At 42.3% G+C, this 19,213-nt stretch overlaps 1 protein-coding gene across 1 annotated transcript in view; it reads left to right on the top strand.

The window, feature by feature from the left end:
- Positions 1-272: 272 nt before the first annotated feature.
- LOC142195209 (uncharacterized) overlaps positions 273-19,213 on the top strand; it is a 69,989-nt gene continuing 51,048 nt past the window's right edge. The window contains exons 1-2 of the mRNA XM_075264801.1: positions 273-430; positions 3,599-3,774. Of these exons, the coding sequence (XP_075120902.1) occupies positions 320-430; positions 3,599-3,774 (287 nt within the window). The 5' untranslated portion in view covers positions 273-319. The remainder of the gene's footprint in view (positions 431-3,598; positions 3,775-19,213) is intronic.

The following is a 19,213-nucleotide window of genomic DNA, read 5'->3' on the forward strand; positions in this document are numbered from 1 at the left end:
CTTATTCACTATTTCACTTAACTTGCTTTTAAGGGGCTTCACAAATGCTCCTTCTTTTCTTTGTCCTGGGTATAAACTGGGTATAAACTGCTGTTTGGGCACACAGCGGGGCACAGAAGGAAAGAAGGGTATTTGGATGCCATACCACTTTTGCAAAGCCTCTGAAATGCCAGTAAAGTGAAATTCTCTGACATGTGACCCCATTTTGGATACCAATTTTATTGTTTAATACAACTATTATACTTTACTCTGCCTTCTCCAAATAGTGGATGGTCTATACATCAATGCATTTGCAAGAATATTAAAAGGATCACAGAGTATGCATCTTCCAGAATTACCCCAACGCTGGGGAGGAGAGGAGAAGCTGCTAACACAGCAACATGATTTCACAAGTCTACAGAGGTCGCCGAGGTGGATAGATCCTTCAGTGGTATGTGAATTTGCTACACTAAGTTACTTGTGCACTTGTAGTCTTTGTATTTACCTTGTTTAGCTAATTTCTATTTCTAAAACATTATTTTGTGCTATACTGAAAGATAATGATCATTTTCACTACAGTACAATACAGTCATCCAGTATGTAAAGGGTTCAATGTCCCCATAGTATAGTTGGAATTAGAACTGAGCATAACCAGATAATACAGGTAAGATTGTTGATTGGATATAAACAAATACAGAGACTAATTTATCAAGAGTGGCATTTCCCATGCCCCACTGGAGCTTTGTCATAAAATAGGCACATCTCCTGAGTTCTTTGTCCCAAAATAAGTCTATGCCAGTTTCTTGTTGTCATAGATTTCTGACATTATTTACAAGTGAAAATTGACAGGGCCTAAGGCTCCTCTTTTTAGAAAATTATTGTGCGGGGCACAGAACTTAAGAGTCACAATTCTTAAACTTAAAAAATTGTGACTTTTTTCTTGACTAGTATGCCGTGATTAATCAGTCCTAACTAAATACATAATATACTAAAAATCGTTAGGAAAATTCAATGCAGGAATGCAAAGAAATATTATGTCTCTAGGAACCGTTAGGGTGCATTCACACTAAGTATACGCTGAGCTGATTCTAAACGTAAAGCACGTTCAGAATCAGCGCGTATAAAGCAGATCCCATTCATTTCAATGGGAGCCGGTATACGAGCACTCCCCATTGAAATGAATGGGCTGCTTTTTTCCCTATTGGTTTCAATGTGATACGCGCATATCACATTGAAACGAATAGGGAAAAAAGCAGCCCATTCATTTCAATAGGGAGCGCTCGTATGTCGGCTCCCATTGAAATGAATGGGATCTGCTTTGTACGCGCTGTGCTGCCCGACATCATTGAAACAAGAGACTTGCAAGGGACATTGGGGAGAAAGTCACCAGCATCACACAGGAGCAGTGAGCTCATGTCATGGTCAAAGCACACCACAATTTAAAAAGATACCATGCTGGGGACCAAGATTTAGACCATGCTGGAGAGCAAGAATGTTAGGACTGTCTTAAACTAGGAAATGTATAGGTCACCAGGGGAGTAGGAAAGAGTTGGGGTCCCCTGTGATTAACTGTGTGGGTTGGAGTGACTTGTGTATGGTACCATGGCACAGATCTCAAGTAAAACAAGAGATCAGATGGGTTGAAATCCAACCTTTCCAATCACCTCTCCCTTCCTGTATTTCCATTCCATCAGTACTCATTGCCATAGGGTTTCCAACATGTCATTTTTTTTTCTTTTTTTAATGTATATTGTAAGCCCCATATAGGGATCACAATGTACATATTTTCCCTATCAGTATGTCTTCGTATTGAGAGGAAACCCATGCAAACATGGGGAGAACATACAAACTCCTTGCAGATGTTGTTCCTGGCAGGATTCAAACCCAGGCCTCCAGCTCTGCAAGGCTGCAGTGCTAGCCACTGAGCCACCATGTGGCCCTGACATGTCATATTTATGTCCAGCTTTGCACTACATAATAAAGGCGATATTTTGTCCAATAAAGGGGTTATATTGTACTAAAGTTATCAGTTGTCAAGCAGAATTGTATGAAAGAGAATATTTTATTTGCATGGTCTCCTCAGTACAAAATGCTTCCAGATTTCTTCTTTACAGGGGATTCTATATTTAGAGCAAAGTAATTACTTGTTTCCTTTTCTCATACTACACTGTGAAAAATTAATGTTATGTTTGGTGCTTGAAGCATAGCAGAAGCTCTACATAAAATAGCTATTAGGTTTGAGGAAAAGAAATCAATGCAAGTGAACATTATTTTAATAATTTCTATGAAAAACAAAGAGCATAGAATAGTATTTAGTCAAAAATGAATGACAAACTACAGTTGTTTTCTAGAATCAGTGTCTGTGTGTAAACCAAAGTATGGTAAATGGCAGCCTAAGGGCTCGTTCACATCTGCGCCCGGGACTCCGTTCTGCAGGTTTCCATTTCCTGTACAAAACTGGGCAGGAGACGGAAACCTGCCGACATCTTTTCAAACCCATTCATTTGAATGGGATTGAAAAGTGTCTGGCCGTGAGTGCCGGTGAGCGTTTTATGCTCTCCGCGGCAAAACTGTTTTTTTTTAAACTGGACACAGAGTCGGACATGCAGTAAAAAAAAAACGGTTTCACCGCGGAGAGCATAAAACGCTCACGGCCGGACTCGGCATGACAGGTTTCCGTCTTCTGCATGCAGAAGACGGAAACCTGAGAACGGAGTGCCGAACGCTGGTGTGAACCCAGAGTCAGGTATACGGTGGGTATATTTTTGGTATGTTGGAGGAAGCTCTATGCAGATATTGTCAGATTTGAACTCAGGACCCCAGTACTGCTAGGCAACAATAGTAACCAATGAGCCACCATTCTGCCCGTAATACTGTATGCAACTTGGAATAAGTAAAGCACTGTATTGCACAAATTTACTTGGTAAGTAATTTAACCACATCATGACCGGGACATTTTTCCTGGTTCATGATCAGACGCTTTTTTTTTTTTTTTTTTTTGGTACATGCAGTTTTGAAATCTATAACTTTTTTTTTATTTTTTTATTTTGGGTTATTCAAATGATTTTTTGTATCTTTCTTTTCAGGGTAAATATGAGCTACAAGTTTAAATAGGGTCCAGGATATGGGAATACCCCTTTAAGGATTTGCCCTATACTGGTTATAACTCGGGTAACGTGATACCAAGTGGGTGGTAAACTCCTAGTGAAAGAAAAATCCTTGTGTCTGTCAACCTATAACCAGCAACCCCATTATAATCTTGATATCACATGTTTTTATTCCCTCTTCATACCCTTCTGGAAATAACCAGCATGTTATGCTGGAAGTTTCAAACTATGTGGCGAAAGGTCCAACACATTCTTATTTAGAGAGGATTATAATTTGTCTGTAGTATTTTTTCTGAAGTTACCCTGTAAGTCACCCATCTAATTCTGTAAGCAGTGTTAGGGCTTGGTTTGGGTAAGAAAGGTTGTCACATTACATAAAGAATGATTAATAGGCTTACTTTGGAATGAATGTTTATTGGTTATTTTTGAAGTTTAGTTTTGTGGATGATTTTGCTATGCCTAAATTTTATATCTTGCTTGCTTTCTTTACCTTACCAAACTGTTTCTTTTAGGTTTTACATCCTTATTTAGATGTTAACAGTGTGCTTCTAGTTCAAGTATTTGGTATGGCTGCTACATACGTCCCTAGTCCAAGTAATGATCAGCGTGGTCATGTGATATCCAACAATGGACAAGAGATTGAACTTCAGCCTTCATTAGGATGGACTGTTTTCCCACTGTTTGACAGGTACTTCATTCACAAACAATAATGTGTATTAAGACTCAAACAAATTCTTGCAAATTAAATTCAACGTAAAGCATGGACGTGTAGCAAGAAAATGTCTCTTACAATTAGAACACTACTATAGTTTTACTTGTACTTTTATATTATCTGTGAGGTGCAACTAGAAATTTCCCAGAGCATGTTGAAAAAACAGGTCCAGATTATTGGGGGATGCCAAAATTACCCATGGACATATACTCAGGATATTAAAAGAATTATACACAAACTGGGAATGATAAAATAAATAATTACCCTACACTCACCTATTCAATAGCTGTGTCTGGCCAGTCATTTTCCATAAATGCAAGTGATGCCATTGCGGCCAGCGATAGACTGCAGTTGTAACGTAAATGATGTATGGGATTCCATGGCTGCAGAACAAATAGGCACCACCGTGGCTGACATGAGATTTAATGGTGAATATAGGTTATTTTTTCATTTTATATCTTTCCCTACTTGCTAATTGAATAAAATCCCAGAACATTCCTTTAATCACCTATGGCCTCTGTCTGCTAGTTTTCTTCAGTTTATACCAGACAAGAAATAGGATTTTGCTAATTTGTTAAGTGTATCTCTAATACTAAAAAGCTTTTAAAATGTGAACAAACAGTTGTGAGGTAACAGATGGGGACATAGTATTTTCTTTATTTTTCCTGGCTGTTATTTAGGTGCTCATCCCCGACACCCACCGTTATTTGTACAGAGAACCAACTTACCTATCAGTATATTTTTGGCATGTGGGAGGAACCCGATGCAAACATGGGGAGAATATACAAACTCCATGCAGATGTTGCCCTTGGGAAGGACCCCTGTGCTGCAAGACAACAGTGCTAACCACTGATCCACAGTGCTGCCCACTTTATTGTTATTGTTGTTATTAATAATAATAATAAATTTCATTTATCTCTGGTTCTGGGAGGTGAGCCCACACCAGCATACAAAATCTTACATTTGCCCAAGGGTTTCATGAAAATGAATTATTACTCTGGGAAATCACAAGCCAGGCAACTGGTGTTTGCCTGAGGCCAAAACTAGGTGTGTAACCAAGACACCTCTCTGGTTTATTAATTGAGATCTTGTTTATAGCTTGTTGTAACAGGTTTAGATCTTATTCAATTGTTATGACTGATCCTAGAAGAAAACTCCATTAAAACCCATATTTGGGGATGTTGTGATTGTCAAGTACATGGTATGTTGTTTCCAATCTATGATCTAGGAGATTTCACATTTGAATGATACTTTTGAAGTGAAGTGTGTAGCAGATGTAAGTGATGTCAAGCTGAAGAATCAAAGGCATGGGCTTTCATATCACCCTGCTTTCTATGCACTGTAGTAGTAATACTTGATAGCTGGCTACATAGTAACTGCACTGTTTTCAGAAATCATTAGTACATTTTTTCATTCACCTTTTTACAGTTTCTTTTTATATGGGTGAGAATATTTTATCAGTTTCAATCACATTTTATCTGTATTGTATAAATTGTATTTCTTTGTAGTAACAAGTATCTGTTAAACTGAATTTTCATCAGTGGTAAAAACTAGTCTTATTTAGAGGAATACACTTTCAGAAAACCCAAAACATCAAAGTAAATGGAAGTCTTTATTACCATTAAATCCCTCCGACTGTTAAAAATCATTAGTAACATAAAGTGACGCAGACATTTCAGCTCCAGGGTTGATGTTACTCTCAAGTTTTGCTCATCCATTTAAATTGCAGCTATTTAGGTTATGTTCTTGGAAACTACGACTTGTGTGCACAAGGTTAACTTCAGTTTAATGCAGGTTTATGACCATTCCTTGTGTCTGTTTATTTATTATGCCATATTATATTTTTATAGTTAACTGTTCAATATAATCTGAAGCCCGTGTGCTATATGCCTATATTCCGTCTTTAGTCAGTAAGAATCGTGCAGTCCTGAAGGATGTTAACCCCCAAGGCTCATTTATAGATGAGGTACAAATGCTTACAGCATCAATAATCTCCATAGCTAGAAATGTTACACAGTTTCTAATCTGTTCAAGCAACAACATTTTTGTGTAAACAGTAGTGGAGTCATTTGCAACAAAACTGACTGCAAAGAGCAATTAGATCTTCATTAATATGCAAATGTGGTCCACTGCAAATTCATCTATGTATGAGCTTTAAATATGCTAACAGTGCTGAGCTGCAGACCCAGATGCCTTTATTTACTTTGAAATTGAGGGGCTTAGTTAATGATGTTGTTGACAGAAATACACAGTATCTGCTGCAATGTCATCCTGTAGTCAAGATCACAGGCAGTGCTGCCATCTTTTTTATCTGTCTCCTTCAAAACCAAAAGAACAGATTTCAGCACAGCAATACATATGTGATCCTAACATCTTGTATACCAAAGGTTCCTTGTTCTTTACGTCTAAACTATGTATTGTGAATAAACATTTCTACGAATTATCGAAATATGCAGATGTTTTCAGAATATTCAAATACTTTCCTTTTAGAGATGAGCGAACACTAAAATGTTCGAGGTTCGAAATTCGATTCGAACAGCCGCTCACTGTTCGAGTGTTCGAATGGGTTTCGAACCCCATTATAGTCTATGGGGAACATAAACTCGTTAAGGGGGAAACCCAAATTCGTGTCTGGAGGGTCACCAAGTCCACTATGACACCCCAGGAAATGATACCAACACCCTGGAATGACACTGGGACAGCAGGGGAAGCATGTCTGGGGGCATAAAAGTCACTTTATTTCATGGAAATCCCTGTCAGTTTGCGATTTTCGCAAGCTAACTTTTCCCCATAGAAATGCATTGGCCAGTGCTGATTGGCCAGAGTACGGAACTCGACCAATCAGCGCTGGCTCTGCTGGAGGAGGCGGAGTCTAAGATAGCTCCACACCAGTCTCCATTCAGGTCCGACCTTAGACTCCGCCTCCTCCGGCAGAGCCAGCGCTGATTGGCCGAAGGCTGGCCAATGCATTCCTATGCGAATGCAGACTTAGCAGTGCTGAGTCAGTTTTGCTCAACTACACATCTGATGCACACTCGGCACTGCTACATCAGATGTAGCAATCTGATGTAGCAGAGCCGAGGGTGCACTAGAACCCCTGTGCAAACTCAGTTCACGCTAATAGAATGCATTGGCCAGCGCTGATTGGCCAATGCATTCTATTAGCCCGATGAAGTAGAGCTGAATGTGTGTGCTAAGCACACACATTCAGCACTGCTTCATCAAGCCAATACAATGCATTAGCCAGTGCTGATTGGCCAGAGTACGGAATTCGGCCAATCAGCGCTGGCTCTGCTGGAGGAGGCGGAGTCTAAGGTCGGACCTGAATGGAGACTGGTGTGGAGCGATCTTAGACTCCGCCTCCTCCAGCAGAGCCAGCGCTGATTGGCCGAATTCCGTACTCTGGCCAATCAGCACTGGCTAATGCATTGTATTGGCGTGATGAAGCAGTGCTGAATGTGTGTGCTTAGCACACACATTCAGCTCTACTTCATCGGGCTAATAGAATGCATTGGCCAGCGCTGATTGGCCGAATTCCGTACTCTGGCCAATCAGTGCTGGCCAATGCATTCTATTAGCTTGATGAAGCAGAGTGTGCACAAGGGTTCAAGCGCACCCTCGGCTCTGATGTAGCAGAGCCGAGGCTGCACAAGGGTTCAAGCGCACCCTCGGCTCTGATGTAGGAGAGCCGAGGGTGCACTTGAACCCTTGTGCAGCCTCGGCTCTGCTACATCAGAGCCGAGGGTGCGCTTGAACCCTTGTGCACACTCTGCTTCATCAAGCTAATAGAATGCATTGGCCAGCGCTGATTGGCCAATGTATTCTATTAGCCTGATGAAGTAGAGCTGAATGTGTGTGCTAAGCACACACATTCAGCTCTACTTCATCGGGCTAATAGAATGCATTGGCCAGCGCTGATTGGCCAGAGTACGGAACTTGACCAATCAGCGCTGGCTCTGCTGGAGGAGGCGGAGTCTAAGATCGCTCCACACCAGTCTCCATTCAGGTCCGACCTTAGACTCCGCCTCCTCCAGCAGAGCCAGCGCTGATTGGCCGAATTCCGTACTCTGGCCAATCAGCACTGGCTAATGCATTGTATTGGCGTGATGAAGCAGTGCTGAATGTGTGTGCTTAGCACACACATTCAGCTCTACTTCATCGGGCTAATAGAATGCATTGGCCAATCAGCGCTGGCCAATGCATTCTATTAGCGTGAACTGAGTTTGCACAGGGGTTCTAGTGCACCCTCGGCTCTGCTACATCAGATTGCTACATCTGATGTAGCAGTGCCGAGTGTGCATCAGATGTGTAGTTGAGCAAAACTGACTCAGCACTGCTAAGTCTCTGCATTCGCATAGGAATGCATTGGCCAGCCTTCGGCCAATCAGCGCTGGCTCTGCCGGAGGAGGCGGAGTCTAAGGTCGGACCTGAATGGAGACTGGTGTGGAGCGATCTTAGACTCCGCCTCCTCCAGCAGAGCCAGCGCTGATTGGTCGAGTTCCGTACTCTGGCCAATCAGCGCTGGCCAATGCATTCTATTAGCCCGATGAAGTAGAGCTGAATGTGTGTGCTTAGCACACACATTCAGCTCTACTTCATCAGGCTAATAGAATACATTGGCCAATCAGCGCTGGCCAATGCATTCTATTAGCTTGATGAAGCAGAGTGTGCACAAGGGTTCAAGCGCACCCTCGGCTCTGATGTAGCAGAGCTGAGGGTGCACAAGGGTTCAAGTGCACCCTCGGCTCTCCTACATCAGAGCCGAGGGTGCGCTTGAACCCTTGTGCAGCCTCGGCTCTGCTACATCAGAGCCGAGGGTGCGCTTGAACCCTTGTGCACACTCTGCTTCATCAAGCTAATAGAATGCATTGGCCAGCACTGATTGGCCAGAGTACGGAATTCGGCCAATCAGCGCTGGCCAATGCATCCCTATGGGAAAAAGTTTATCTCACAAAAATCACAATTACACACCCGATAGAGCCCCAAAAAGTTATTTTTAATAACATTCCCCCCTAAATAAAGGTTATCCCTAGCTATCCCTGCCTGTACAGCTATCCCTGTCTCATAGTCACAAAGTTCACATTCTCATATGACCCGGATTTGAAATCCACTATTCGTCTAAAATGGAGGTCACCTGATTTCGGCAGCCAATGACTTTTTCCAATTTTTTTCAATGCCCCCAGTGTCGTAGTTCCTGTCCCACCTCCCCTGCGCTGTTATTGGTGCAAAAAAGGCGCCAGGGAAGGTGGGAGGGGAATCGAATTTTGGCGCACTTTACCACGTGGTGTTCGATTCGATTCGAACATGGCGAACACCCTGATATCCGATCGAACATGTGTTCGATAGAACACTGTTCGCTCATCTCTATTTCCTTTTAAATCATTATAGGGCAATTTGACCCAAATTTCTGACCCTAAATACCTAATATACCTCAACAATCCACACCTACTTCCATAATAAGATATTGATAATAGCAGTAGTACATAAAGTGAATGTAAAAAAGTTATTTTGAACAGGAATTTTAATTGAAAGTAAGTTGGTAAGTGAATTGCTTCACCTTGAATCATTTTTTAACAATGTTTATTAGTCCATCCATCTCTTAAGCTACATTTTTAATTCTGCGAGTGCATCTTAGGAGCTCAGATATTGATTACTCATTCAAACAACCTGTTAGGTCATATCTGGCAGTGAAGTATACATTACTTATCCAAAGGAAATAGTCCAGAATTAGTAGAGACAGATACTTGCCATTTTACTTGCCATTTACTTTTTTATGTACAGAACAGTTTAACTGTGAAATTTATAGTTAATAAAAAGGCTCCTTTAAAAGAAGTCTATCAGCAGTAAATTGTTATAAATCTAATCACATTACTGTGTTTCCTCAGTTTCTAAATATATCTCTGTTATTCTGTTTTGGGGCCCCATTTCATTGTAAACATTTGGCAGTCATGATATATAATTCATATACAAACCAGGGAAAAGTACTTTGCCCCAGAGTATAGAGCCAAGGCTAAAGCCCAGATAAGCTAAAGCACAACCGATAAGCACATTTCGGCTAAGGCCACATGGGACGGGAATGCATCACCGTACTTCCCGCAGCACTTTGAACAGAAAGTTCACAGAGTTTTCCTCCGCAGACTTTCTATTACCATTATATCAACGGGAAAGCCGCCGACATCCAATTACTCTGTTGTGCCCGAACTGCAGTTTTAAACACAAAGAGGGCATGTGATTCGCATGAATCCCATCCACTTTGCAGTTACTGTATAATGCCGCGATTTTTCCCGCAGCATTTCCACTGCAGGTAAATCATGGCATTTCCAGCAACTGGGACCCCAGCCTTCCTGTAATTTGCTTATGAATTAAACATCAACGTAAAAACAAATGGGGCTCCAAACCTGAATAACAAAGGTATATTTTGAAACTGAAGACTCGTCTTAGAGTTATAACCAATTTACTGCTGGCAGACTCCCTTTAATTGGTCAATAACTTTTCAACAAATTTATCATAATCAGTAGCATAGCCTTCAGCTATGAACCACATGGGCTACTTTTGTAAGACTGTAAGAGATTATGATCATCACATTCCAAACTTGCAGCTGCATGTCTTTTTACAGCTACTGTTTACTGCAGATTAGGTCCCATTTAAATTAAAGGGAGCCGATCTGCAGTACCTGATCTGGCCACAGAGAACAGAGCTGTCTGTTTTCTGCACCATTCCCTGAGCATCAGCTTCTGAAAACAGCAGTGGGGGTATCGGGTGTTAGATCCCCACTAATCTGATAGTGATTACCTATCTTTAGGATAGGTCATCAATATTTTTAGCCTCAAAAATCCCTTTTAAATGCAGCATTATTACTATAATTTAGAAAATGATGTACACTAATGTTTGAGTACTATAATCAATCTTTGGGTACCATAAGGGAGGGCATTTTACAAACATGATACTACACTGAAAAACCCACTTTAAGAAAGTAAGGTCTAAATCATTTTGTGACAGTTTGTAAATGTGTAATTCATAGGTTTGTATAAATCCTGCAGCAAGCCTTGACCACTTTTTATTCCATTTTTAGGCTAACAGCCCACATTGCAGGCCACAGCAGAAAAGTGTTGTGGGAAAAACCATGACGGCAAAACATTGCAGCACTTTTTACATAAAGTCCACAGAGGTTTCATCTGCATACTTTCTGCTTCAATTATACCTGTAGGGAAACCACCAGCATTTACGTAGGTATAATTGACATGTTGCGATTTTCCAAAATAGTTCCAAAAGATGGTTTTGGAAATCATAGCATGGCCACTGCGGGTATTTTTCTGCAGTGTGTGGAGGCGATTACACCATGTGGGGCCCCAGCCTTAGGCTAAGGGCCCACTATGTGGAAACACAGCGGTTTTTTGCAGATTTTGCTGCTTTTTTTTCTTTTAGCCAAACCTAAGAGTAGAATTAACAGAAGGGAAACATCTAAGAGCTTCCTTTATATTTCCCATTACTTTTGTAACCATTTTTAACTTTGGCTACTGAAGCAATATCTGTAACAAAAAATGGTTTGTTTCCACAACTTGGGGCCTTAACTTTACAATATGACATATATGGTATAAATTGTTCTGAATTCTGTCACCAATAGGTAATGAATGTGTCCCATAGCAGATAGCTATTGGTTAAAATGTACCAGAAAAAAAGCACATTTACACTCACCGGCCACTTTATTAGGTACACCTGTCCAACTGCTCGTTAACACTTAATTTCTAATCAGCCAATCACATGGCGGCAACTCAGTGCATTTAGGCATGTAGACATGGTCAAGACAATCTCCTGCAGTTCAAACCGAGCATCAGTATGGGGAAGAAAGGTGATTTGAGTGCCTTTGAACGTGGCATGGTTGTTGGTGCCAGAAGGGCTGGTCTGAGTATTTCAGAAACTGCTGATCTACTGGGATTTTCACGCACAACCATCTCTAGGGTTTACAGAGAATGGTCCGAAAAAGAAAAAACATCCAGTGAGTGGCAGTTCTGTGGGCGGAAATGCGTTGTTGATGCCAGAGGTCAGAGGAGAATGGCCAGACTGGTTCGAGCTGATAGAAAGGCAACAGTGACTCAAATAGCCACCCGTTACAACCAAGGTAGCCAGAAGAGCATCTCTGAACGCACAGTACGTCGAACTTTGAGGCAGATGGGCTACAGCAGCAGCAGACCACACCGGGTGCCACTCCTTTCAGCTAAGAACAGGAAACTGAGGCTACAATTTGCACAAGCTCATCGAAATTGGACAATTGAAGATTGGAAAAACGTTGCCTGGTCTGATGAGTCTCGATTTCTGCTGCGACATTCGGATGGTAGGGTCAGAATTTGGCGTCAACAACATGAAAGCATGGATCCATCCTGCCTTGTATCAACGGTTCAGGCTGCTGGTGGTGGTGTCATGGTGTGGGGAATATTTTCTTGGCACTCTTTGGGCCCCTTGGTACCAATTGAGCATCGTTGCAACGCCAAAGCCTACGTGAGTATTGTTGCTGACCATGTCCATCCCTTTATGACCACAATGTACCCAACATCTGATGGCTACTTTCAGCAGGATAATGTGCCATGTCATAAAGCTGGAATCATCTCAGACTGGTTTCTTGAACATGACAATGAGTTCACTGTACTCCAATGGCCTCCACAGTCACCAGATCTCAATCCAATAGAGCATCTTTGGGATGTGGTGGAACGGGAGATTCGCATCATGGATGTGCAGCCGACAAATCTGCGGCAACTGTGTGATGCCATCATGTCAATATGGACCAAAATCTCTGAGGAATGCTTCCAGCACCTTGTTGAATCTATGCCACGAAGAATTGAGGCAGTTCTGAAGGCAAAAGGGGGTCCAACCCGTTACTAGCATGGTGTACCTAATAAAGTGGCCGGTGAGTGTATATTGATAAATTTTAGCCATAGACACAAAGCAGTGCTTTGTTCTTCTGAGGAATGATCTGAGGTTACAGTCAGTGCCGCACCTCCCATGAGGCGACCTGAAGCGAGCGCTTCAGGCGGCACTATGCCAGGGCCTCAGGGAGGGCGGCATTTTTGCTTCCCTAAGCCAGTCCAGGACAAGCTGTCCTGGACTGGCTTAGCACGGAGCGGTGGTTTGTGGAGGCCACTGGAGCAGCGCTGCTCCAGCAGCCTCCCCGCACGCTCAGGCAGAGCGCAGGCAGTCTCCGGGCCTGCTTTCTGCCGGCAAACGGCGCTAAGCCCCGCCCCCTTTCGATGTGACACGATGTACTTCGCTCGGGCGGCGAAAGGAGCAGGTTCACCCCTGGTTACAGTTACTAGTTACCTTCTGGATGCTCCCTCACTTGGTAGGCCCTTGAGGCTAGAGAGTGATAACTTGAAGTTGCACAGCACCTGCATGGAAGCTGCAATGAGCAAGCCAGCCTCCTGTCATTACAATATGAGAATCACATTTTACATATACTTTTCCATCATTCCTTGCAAGTGAAATGTGATCCATTAGTGTAGAGAGCAGCATGGCTCCATGACATTTTGTACAGCAGTACACCCAGGCCTGACTAGTAAAGGAAGTGAAGAATTACCGTAATTGCATAATGTCAGTATGACAGATAGCCCTGTGTTATATATTTATGTGGTATATTTCAGAAATACTGTAATCCAAGCACTCTAAGAGTACCAGACTAGTCAAACTGTATTTTCTTTCAATATATGCATAACACTGATCAGAATACTATATATCTATAATTAAAAGACTTAGCACCTTTTCTCCTTCTTTTATAAAGTTAGCCATAGGCGATATACAGTAGTTGTTGGACGAACTGGCAGAAAATTGCTGCTCTTCTGGCAACAGCTTATTTTCTTGAGAACAAAAGGATCAGACAGTTGACATCCAACTACCCTTATCTCCCCATCAACTACCATCAGGAGACTTAAAGGGGTATTTCCATGTACACAATTATTTTAAAATTTGTAGATAATTAAAAGTTAAACATTTTTGCAAATATAAGTAAGTAAGCATTTTGCAGAGTTTTAAAGATTTTCTCTAAATATCTTGTGGTCAAAGTCTGTTGTCTTGATTGGTTGCCAGTGGATACGACTACAAATGCAGGAACGTTCTAATGCTGTGTTCACACATCAGTATGCCATCCGTCCGTTTGAATTCAGTTTGACACTTCGAAACAGACTGATGCACATACTGATTGTATACTGACACCTTTTTATGCTGATAGCAAACGTTCTCGTCCCCTAGAGGACAGATAAGGGAATTAAAAGTAGCAATTGTAAACAAAGTAAAGATAAGGAGATATACCGTATTTTACGGACTATAAGGCGCACTGGACTATAAGCCGCATTGCCCATGAGCGCCTTATAGTCCGTCTCGGTTCATATATAAGGCGCACCGGACTATAAGCCGCAGTCTGGTGCGCATTATATGTTATTGAAAGCGGCGGCAGGCAGACTTTGCCAGCGGTCACTTAACCCCCCGCGTGCCAGCTGCTTTTATTGGAAGCGCTCGGCAGGCGAGGAGGGGCTCTATCAGCAAAATCATGCTGATAGAGCCCAACCGTAAACGTTAGGGCTCTAAAATAAAAGCCTGAAACAGAATGTGAAACTTACCGAGCGGTGCAGGGTGGGCGGGCATTCAGGCCTCCTCTTCCTCCGATGTTCCGTCCTCCTCCGGCGCTCGCAAGCTGATAATGGCCAGGGCACATGCGCAGTAGCTGTAGTAGAAGCATTATGATATTGCGCATGCGCCCCGGCCATTATCAGCGAGTGCCGGAGGAGAAGGACGGAACATCGGAGGAAGAGGAGGCCTGAATGCCCGCCCGCCCTGCACCGCTGGGTAAGTTTCACGTTCTGTTTCAGGCCGGCTTGACAGCAGGGCTGCCGGACACTTCCCATTCATTTCTATGGGAGCCGGCATGCCAGCACTCCCCATAGAAATGAATGGACTGCTTTTTTCCATTCATTTCTATAGGGAGCGCTCGCATGCCGGCTCCCATAGAAATGAATAGGAAGTGTCCGGCAGCCCTGCTGTAACGCCGGCGTGTACGGCTGTGATACACGCCGGCGTTCGGTAGTGTGAATGCACCCTTACGGTGCCTTTTATGTATGTATGGAAGCGGCACGCAGACTTTGCCGCCGCTTCCATCCATATATAAGCCGCACCGGACTATAAGCCGCACTTACGATTTCTGAGGAAATCGTAGGTTTTTATGTGCGCCTTATAGTCCGGAAAATACGGTAATAAATGTCCCTGTGTCCTCCTTATCTCTACTCTGTTTACAATTGCTACTTTTAATCCCCTTATCTGTCCTCTAGGGCAGTGATTTTCAACCTTTTTTGAGCCGCGGCACACTTTTTACACTTAAAAAATCCCGGGGCACACCACCAACCAAAATGGCACAAAATGACACTAAAATAGTACATATTATACATATAGTTAATAATATAGATTCTAAATGGTTGATTCTTTGGTTGAAATAAACTGCAGCAAAATCTGCAACAAAAATGCTGCATTTATGCAACGTGGGGCCTCAGCCTTACGCCTCCTGCATACAAGTGGCACGCATGTGGTTTTCACTGATATAAACATTAAAAATTAATTGACAGGGCCACAAATGCAGACAGATATAGGGTATACAGTCCTATGAAAAAGTTTGGGCACCCCTATTAATCTTAATCATTTTTTGTTCTAAATATTTTGGTGTTTGCAACAGCCATTTCAGTTTGATATATCTAATAACTGATGGACACAGTAATATTTCAGGATTGAAATGAGGTTTATTGTACTAACAGAAAATGTGCAATATGCATTAAACCAAAATTTGACCGGTGCAAAAGTATGGGCACCCTTATCATTTTATTGATTTGAATTCCCCTAACTACTTTTTACTGACTTACTGAAGCACAAAATTGGTTTTGTAACCTCAGTGAGCTTTGAACTTCATAGCCAGATGTATCCAATCATAAGAAAAGGTATTTAAGGTGGCCAATTGCAAGTTGATCTCCTATTTGAATCTCCTATGAAGAGTGGCATCATGGGCTACTCAAAACAACTCTCAAATGATCTGAAAACAAAGATTGTTCAACATAGTTGTTCAGGGGAAGGATACAAAAAGTTGTCTCAGAGATTTAACCTGTCAGTTTCCACTGTGAGGAACATAGTAAGGAAATGGAAGACCACAGGGACAGTTCTTGTTAAGCCCAGAAGTGGCAGGCCAAGAAAAATATCAGAAAGGCAGAGAAGAAGAATGGTGAGAACAGTCAAGGACAATCCACAGACCACCTCCAAAGAGCTGCAGCATCATCTTGCTGCAGATGGTGTCACTGTGCATCGGTCAACTATACAGCGCACTTTGCACAAATAGAAGCTGTATGGGAGAGTGATGAGAAAGAAGCCGTTTCTGCACGTACGCCACAAATAGAGTTGCCTGAGGTATGAAAAAGCACATTTGGACAAGGCAGCTTCATTTTGGAAACAAAAATTGAGTTGTTTGGTTATAAAAAAAGGCGTTATGCATGGCGTCCAAAAAGAAACAGCATTCCAAGAAAAACACATGCTACCCACTGTAAAATTTGGTGGAGGTTCCATCATGCTTTGGGGCTGTGTGGCCAATGCCGGCATCGGGAATCTTGTTAAAGTTGAGGGTCGCATGGATTCCACTCAGTATCAGCAGATTCTTGAGAATAATGTTCAAGAATCAGTGACGAAGTTGAAGTTACGCCGGGGATGGATATTTCAGCAAGACAATGATCCAAAACACCGCTCCAAATCCTCAGGCATTCATGCAGAGGAACAATTACAATGTTCTGGAATGGCCATCCCAGTCCCCAGACCTGAATATCATTGAACATCTGTGGGATGATTTGAAGCGGGCTGTCCATGCTCGGCGACCATCTAACTTAACTGAACTTGAATTGTTTGTCCAAAATACCTTTATCCAGGATCCAGGAACTGATTAAAAGCTACAGGAAGCGACTAGAGGCTGTTATCTTTGCAAAAGGAGGATCTACTAAATATTAATGTCACTTTTCTGTTGAGGTGCCCATACTTTTGCACCGGTCAAATTTTGGTTTAATGCATATTGCACATTTTCTGTTAGTACAATAAACCTCATTTCAATCCTGAAATATTACTGTGTCCATCAGTTATTAGATATATCAAACTGAAATGGCTGCTGCAAATACCAAAATATTTAGAACTAAAAATGATTAAGATTAATAGGGGTGCCCAAACTTTTTCATAGGACTGTATATAGGACAGATATAGGGTACGTATAGGACAGATATAGGGTACGTATAGGACAGATATAGGGTACGTATAGGACAGATATAGGACCTGCTCCATAGTTTTCAGCTCTTCAATTTGGCCCAGATACACAGCCACAAAAAGAATGGCTGTATATATGGGTCCTTAGAAATGTATAGGTCTGTACTTTTATCCACAGTTGTGTATAAAAAGTCTGGTCATGTATATTACAGGTTACAACTCAATGTGCCTCATATTAATAGCAGTGAACCCCATCATGTCTCTCACATTAACCCTCTGTGTGCTTTCCATAAGGGCTACTGATATGTGAGACATATGGAGGTAATAATTAAGTAAATATCTTCATTATATAGTACCCCCATATGTCACACATGTTATTAACTCTTATGTGAGCCACACAGGGGTTAATATGAGGGACATGATGGGGTTAATTGCTATTAATGTGAGGCACATGGAGTTAATAAAACTAAAGTACCGTATATACTCGAGTATAAGCCGAATTTTTCAGCCCAGTTTTTGAGCTGAAAAAGCCCCCCTCGGCTTATACTCGAGTCAGCAAAAAAAATAAAAATAAAATAATAATTTTTTTTTTTTTTTTTTTTTAGGAGGGTGAGTGTTCTATCGAACTCATGTTCGATCGGATATTAGGCTGTTCGGCATATTCGAATCGAATCGAACACCGCGTGGTAAAGTGCGCCATTACTCGATTCCCCTCCCACCTTCCCTGGCGCCTTTTTTGCTCCAATAACAGCGCAGGGTAGGTGGGACAGGAACTACGACACCGGTGACGTTGAAAAAAGTAGGCAAAACCCATTGGCTGCCGAAAACATGTGACCTCTAATTTAAAAGAACAGCGACGCCCAGCTTCGCGTCATTCTGAGCTTGCAATTCACCGGGGACGGAGGTTTCCGTCCAGTTAGCTAGGGCTTAGATTCTGGGTAGGCAGGGACAGGCTAGGATAGGAAGGAGAAGACAACCAACAGTTCTTATAAGAGCTAAATTCCAGGGAGAAGCTTGTCAGTGTAACGTGGCACTGACGGGCTCAATCGCCGCAACCCAGCTTTCCCAGGATCCTGAATGGAATACACTGTCAGTGTATTCCCGTATACCCGATATATACCCCCGATACCCGTTCCAACGGTGTGCCCCCCCACCTTCACCCCAGAAATACCCTGCAAGTCCCCTAGCAATAGAATTGGGGCTATATACACCCACTATTTTTGCTACTGCCATATAGTGCCATTGTCTCACTGGGAATTCAAAGAATATATTGGGCTTACATATAACTTCAATTCCAGGGAGAAGCTTGTCAGTGTAACGTGGCACTGACGGGCTCAATCGCCGCAACCCAGCTTTCCCAGGATCCTGAATGGAATACACTGACAGTGTATTCCCGTATACCCGATATATACCCCCGATACCCGTTCCAACGGTGTGCCCCCCCACCTTCACCCCAGAAATACACTGCAAGTCCCCTAGCAATAGAATTGGGGCTATATACACCCACTATTGTTGCTACTGCCATATAGTGCCATTGTCTGACTGGGAATTCAAAGAATATATTGGGGTTACGTGCACCCACAATTTTTGCTACTGGTATATAGTGCCATTGTCTGACTGGGAATTCAAAGAATATATTGGGGTTATAAATACCCTCATTTCTTGCTACTGGTATATAGTGCCATTGTCTGACTGGGAATTCAAAGAATATATTGGGGTTACAAATACCCTCATGTCTTGCTACTGCCATATAGTGCCAGTTTCTGACTGGTAATTCAAAGAATATATTGGGGTTATAAATACCCTCATTTCTTGCTACTGGTATATAGTGCCATTGTCTGACTGGTAATTCAAAGAATATATTGGGGTTATAAATACCCTCATTTCTTGCTACTGGTATATAGTGCCATTGTCTGACTGGGAATTCAAAGAATATATTGGGGTTACAAATACCCTCATTTCTTGCTACTGCCATATAGTGCCAGTTTCTGACTGGTAATTCAAAGAATATATTGGGGTTACGTGCACCCACAATTTTTGCTACTGGTATATAGTGCCATTGTCTCACTGGGAATTCAAAGAATATATTGGGGTTACAAATACCCTCATTTCTTGCTACTGGTATATAGTGCCATTGTCTGACTGGGAATTCAAA

The sequence above is a fragment of the Leptodactylus fuscus genome, chromosome 2 (assembly GCF_031893055.1).
Source record: "Leptodactylus fuscus isolate aLepFus1 chromosome 2, aLepFus1.hap2, whole genome shotgun sequence".
NCBI classification, from domain to species: domain Eukaryota; kingdom Metazoa; phylum Chordata; class Amphibia; order Anura; family Leptodactylidae; genus Leptodactylus; species Leptodactylus fuscus.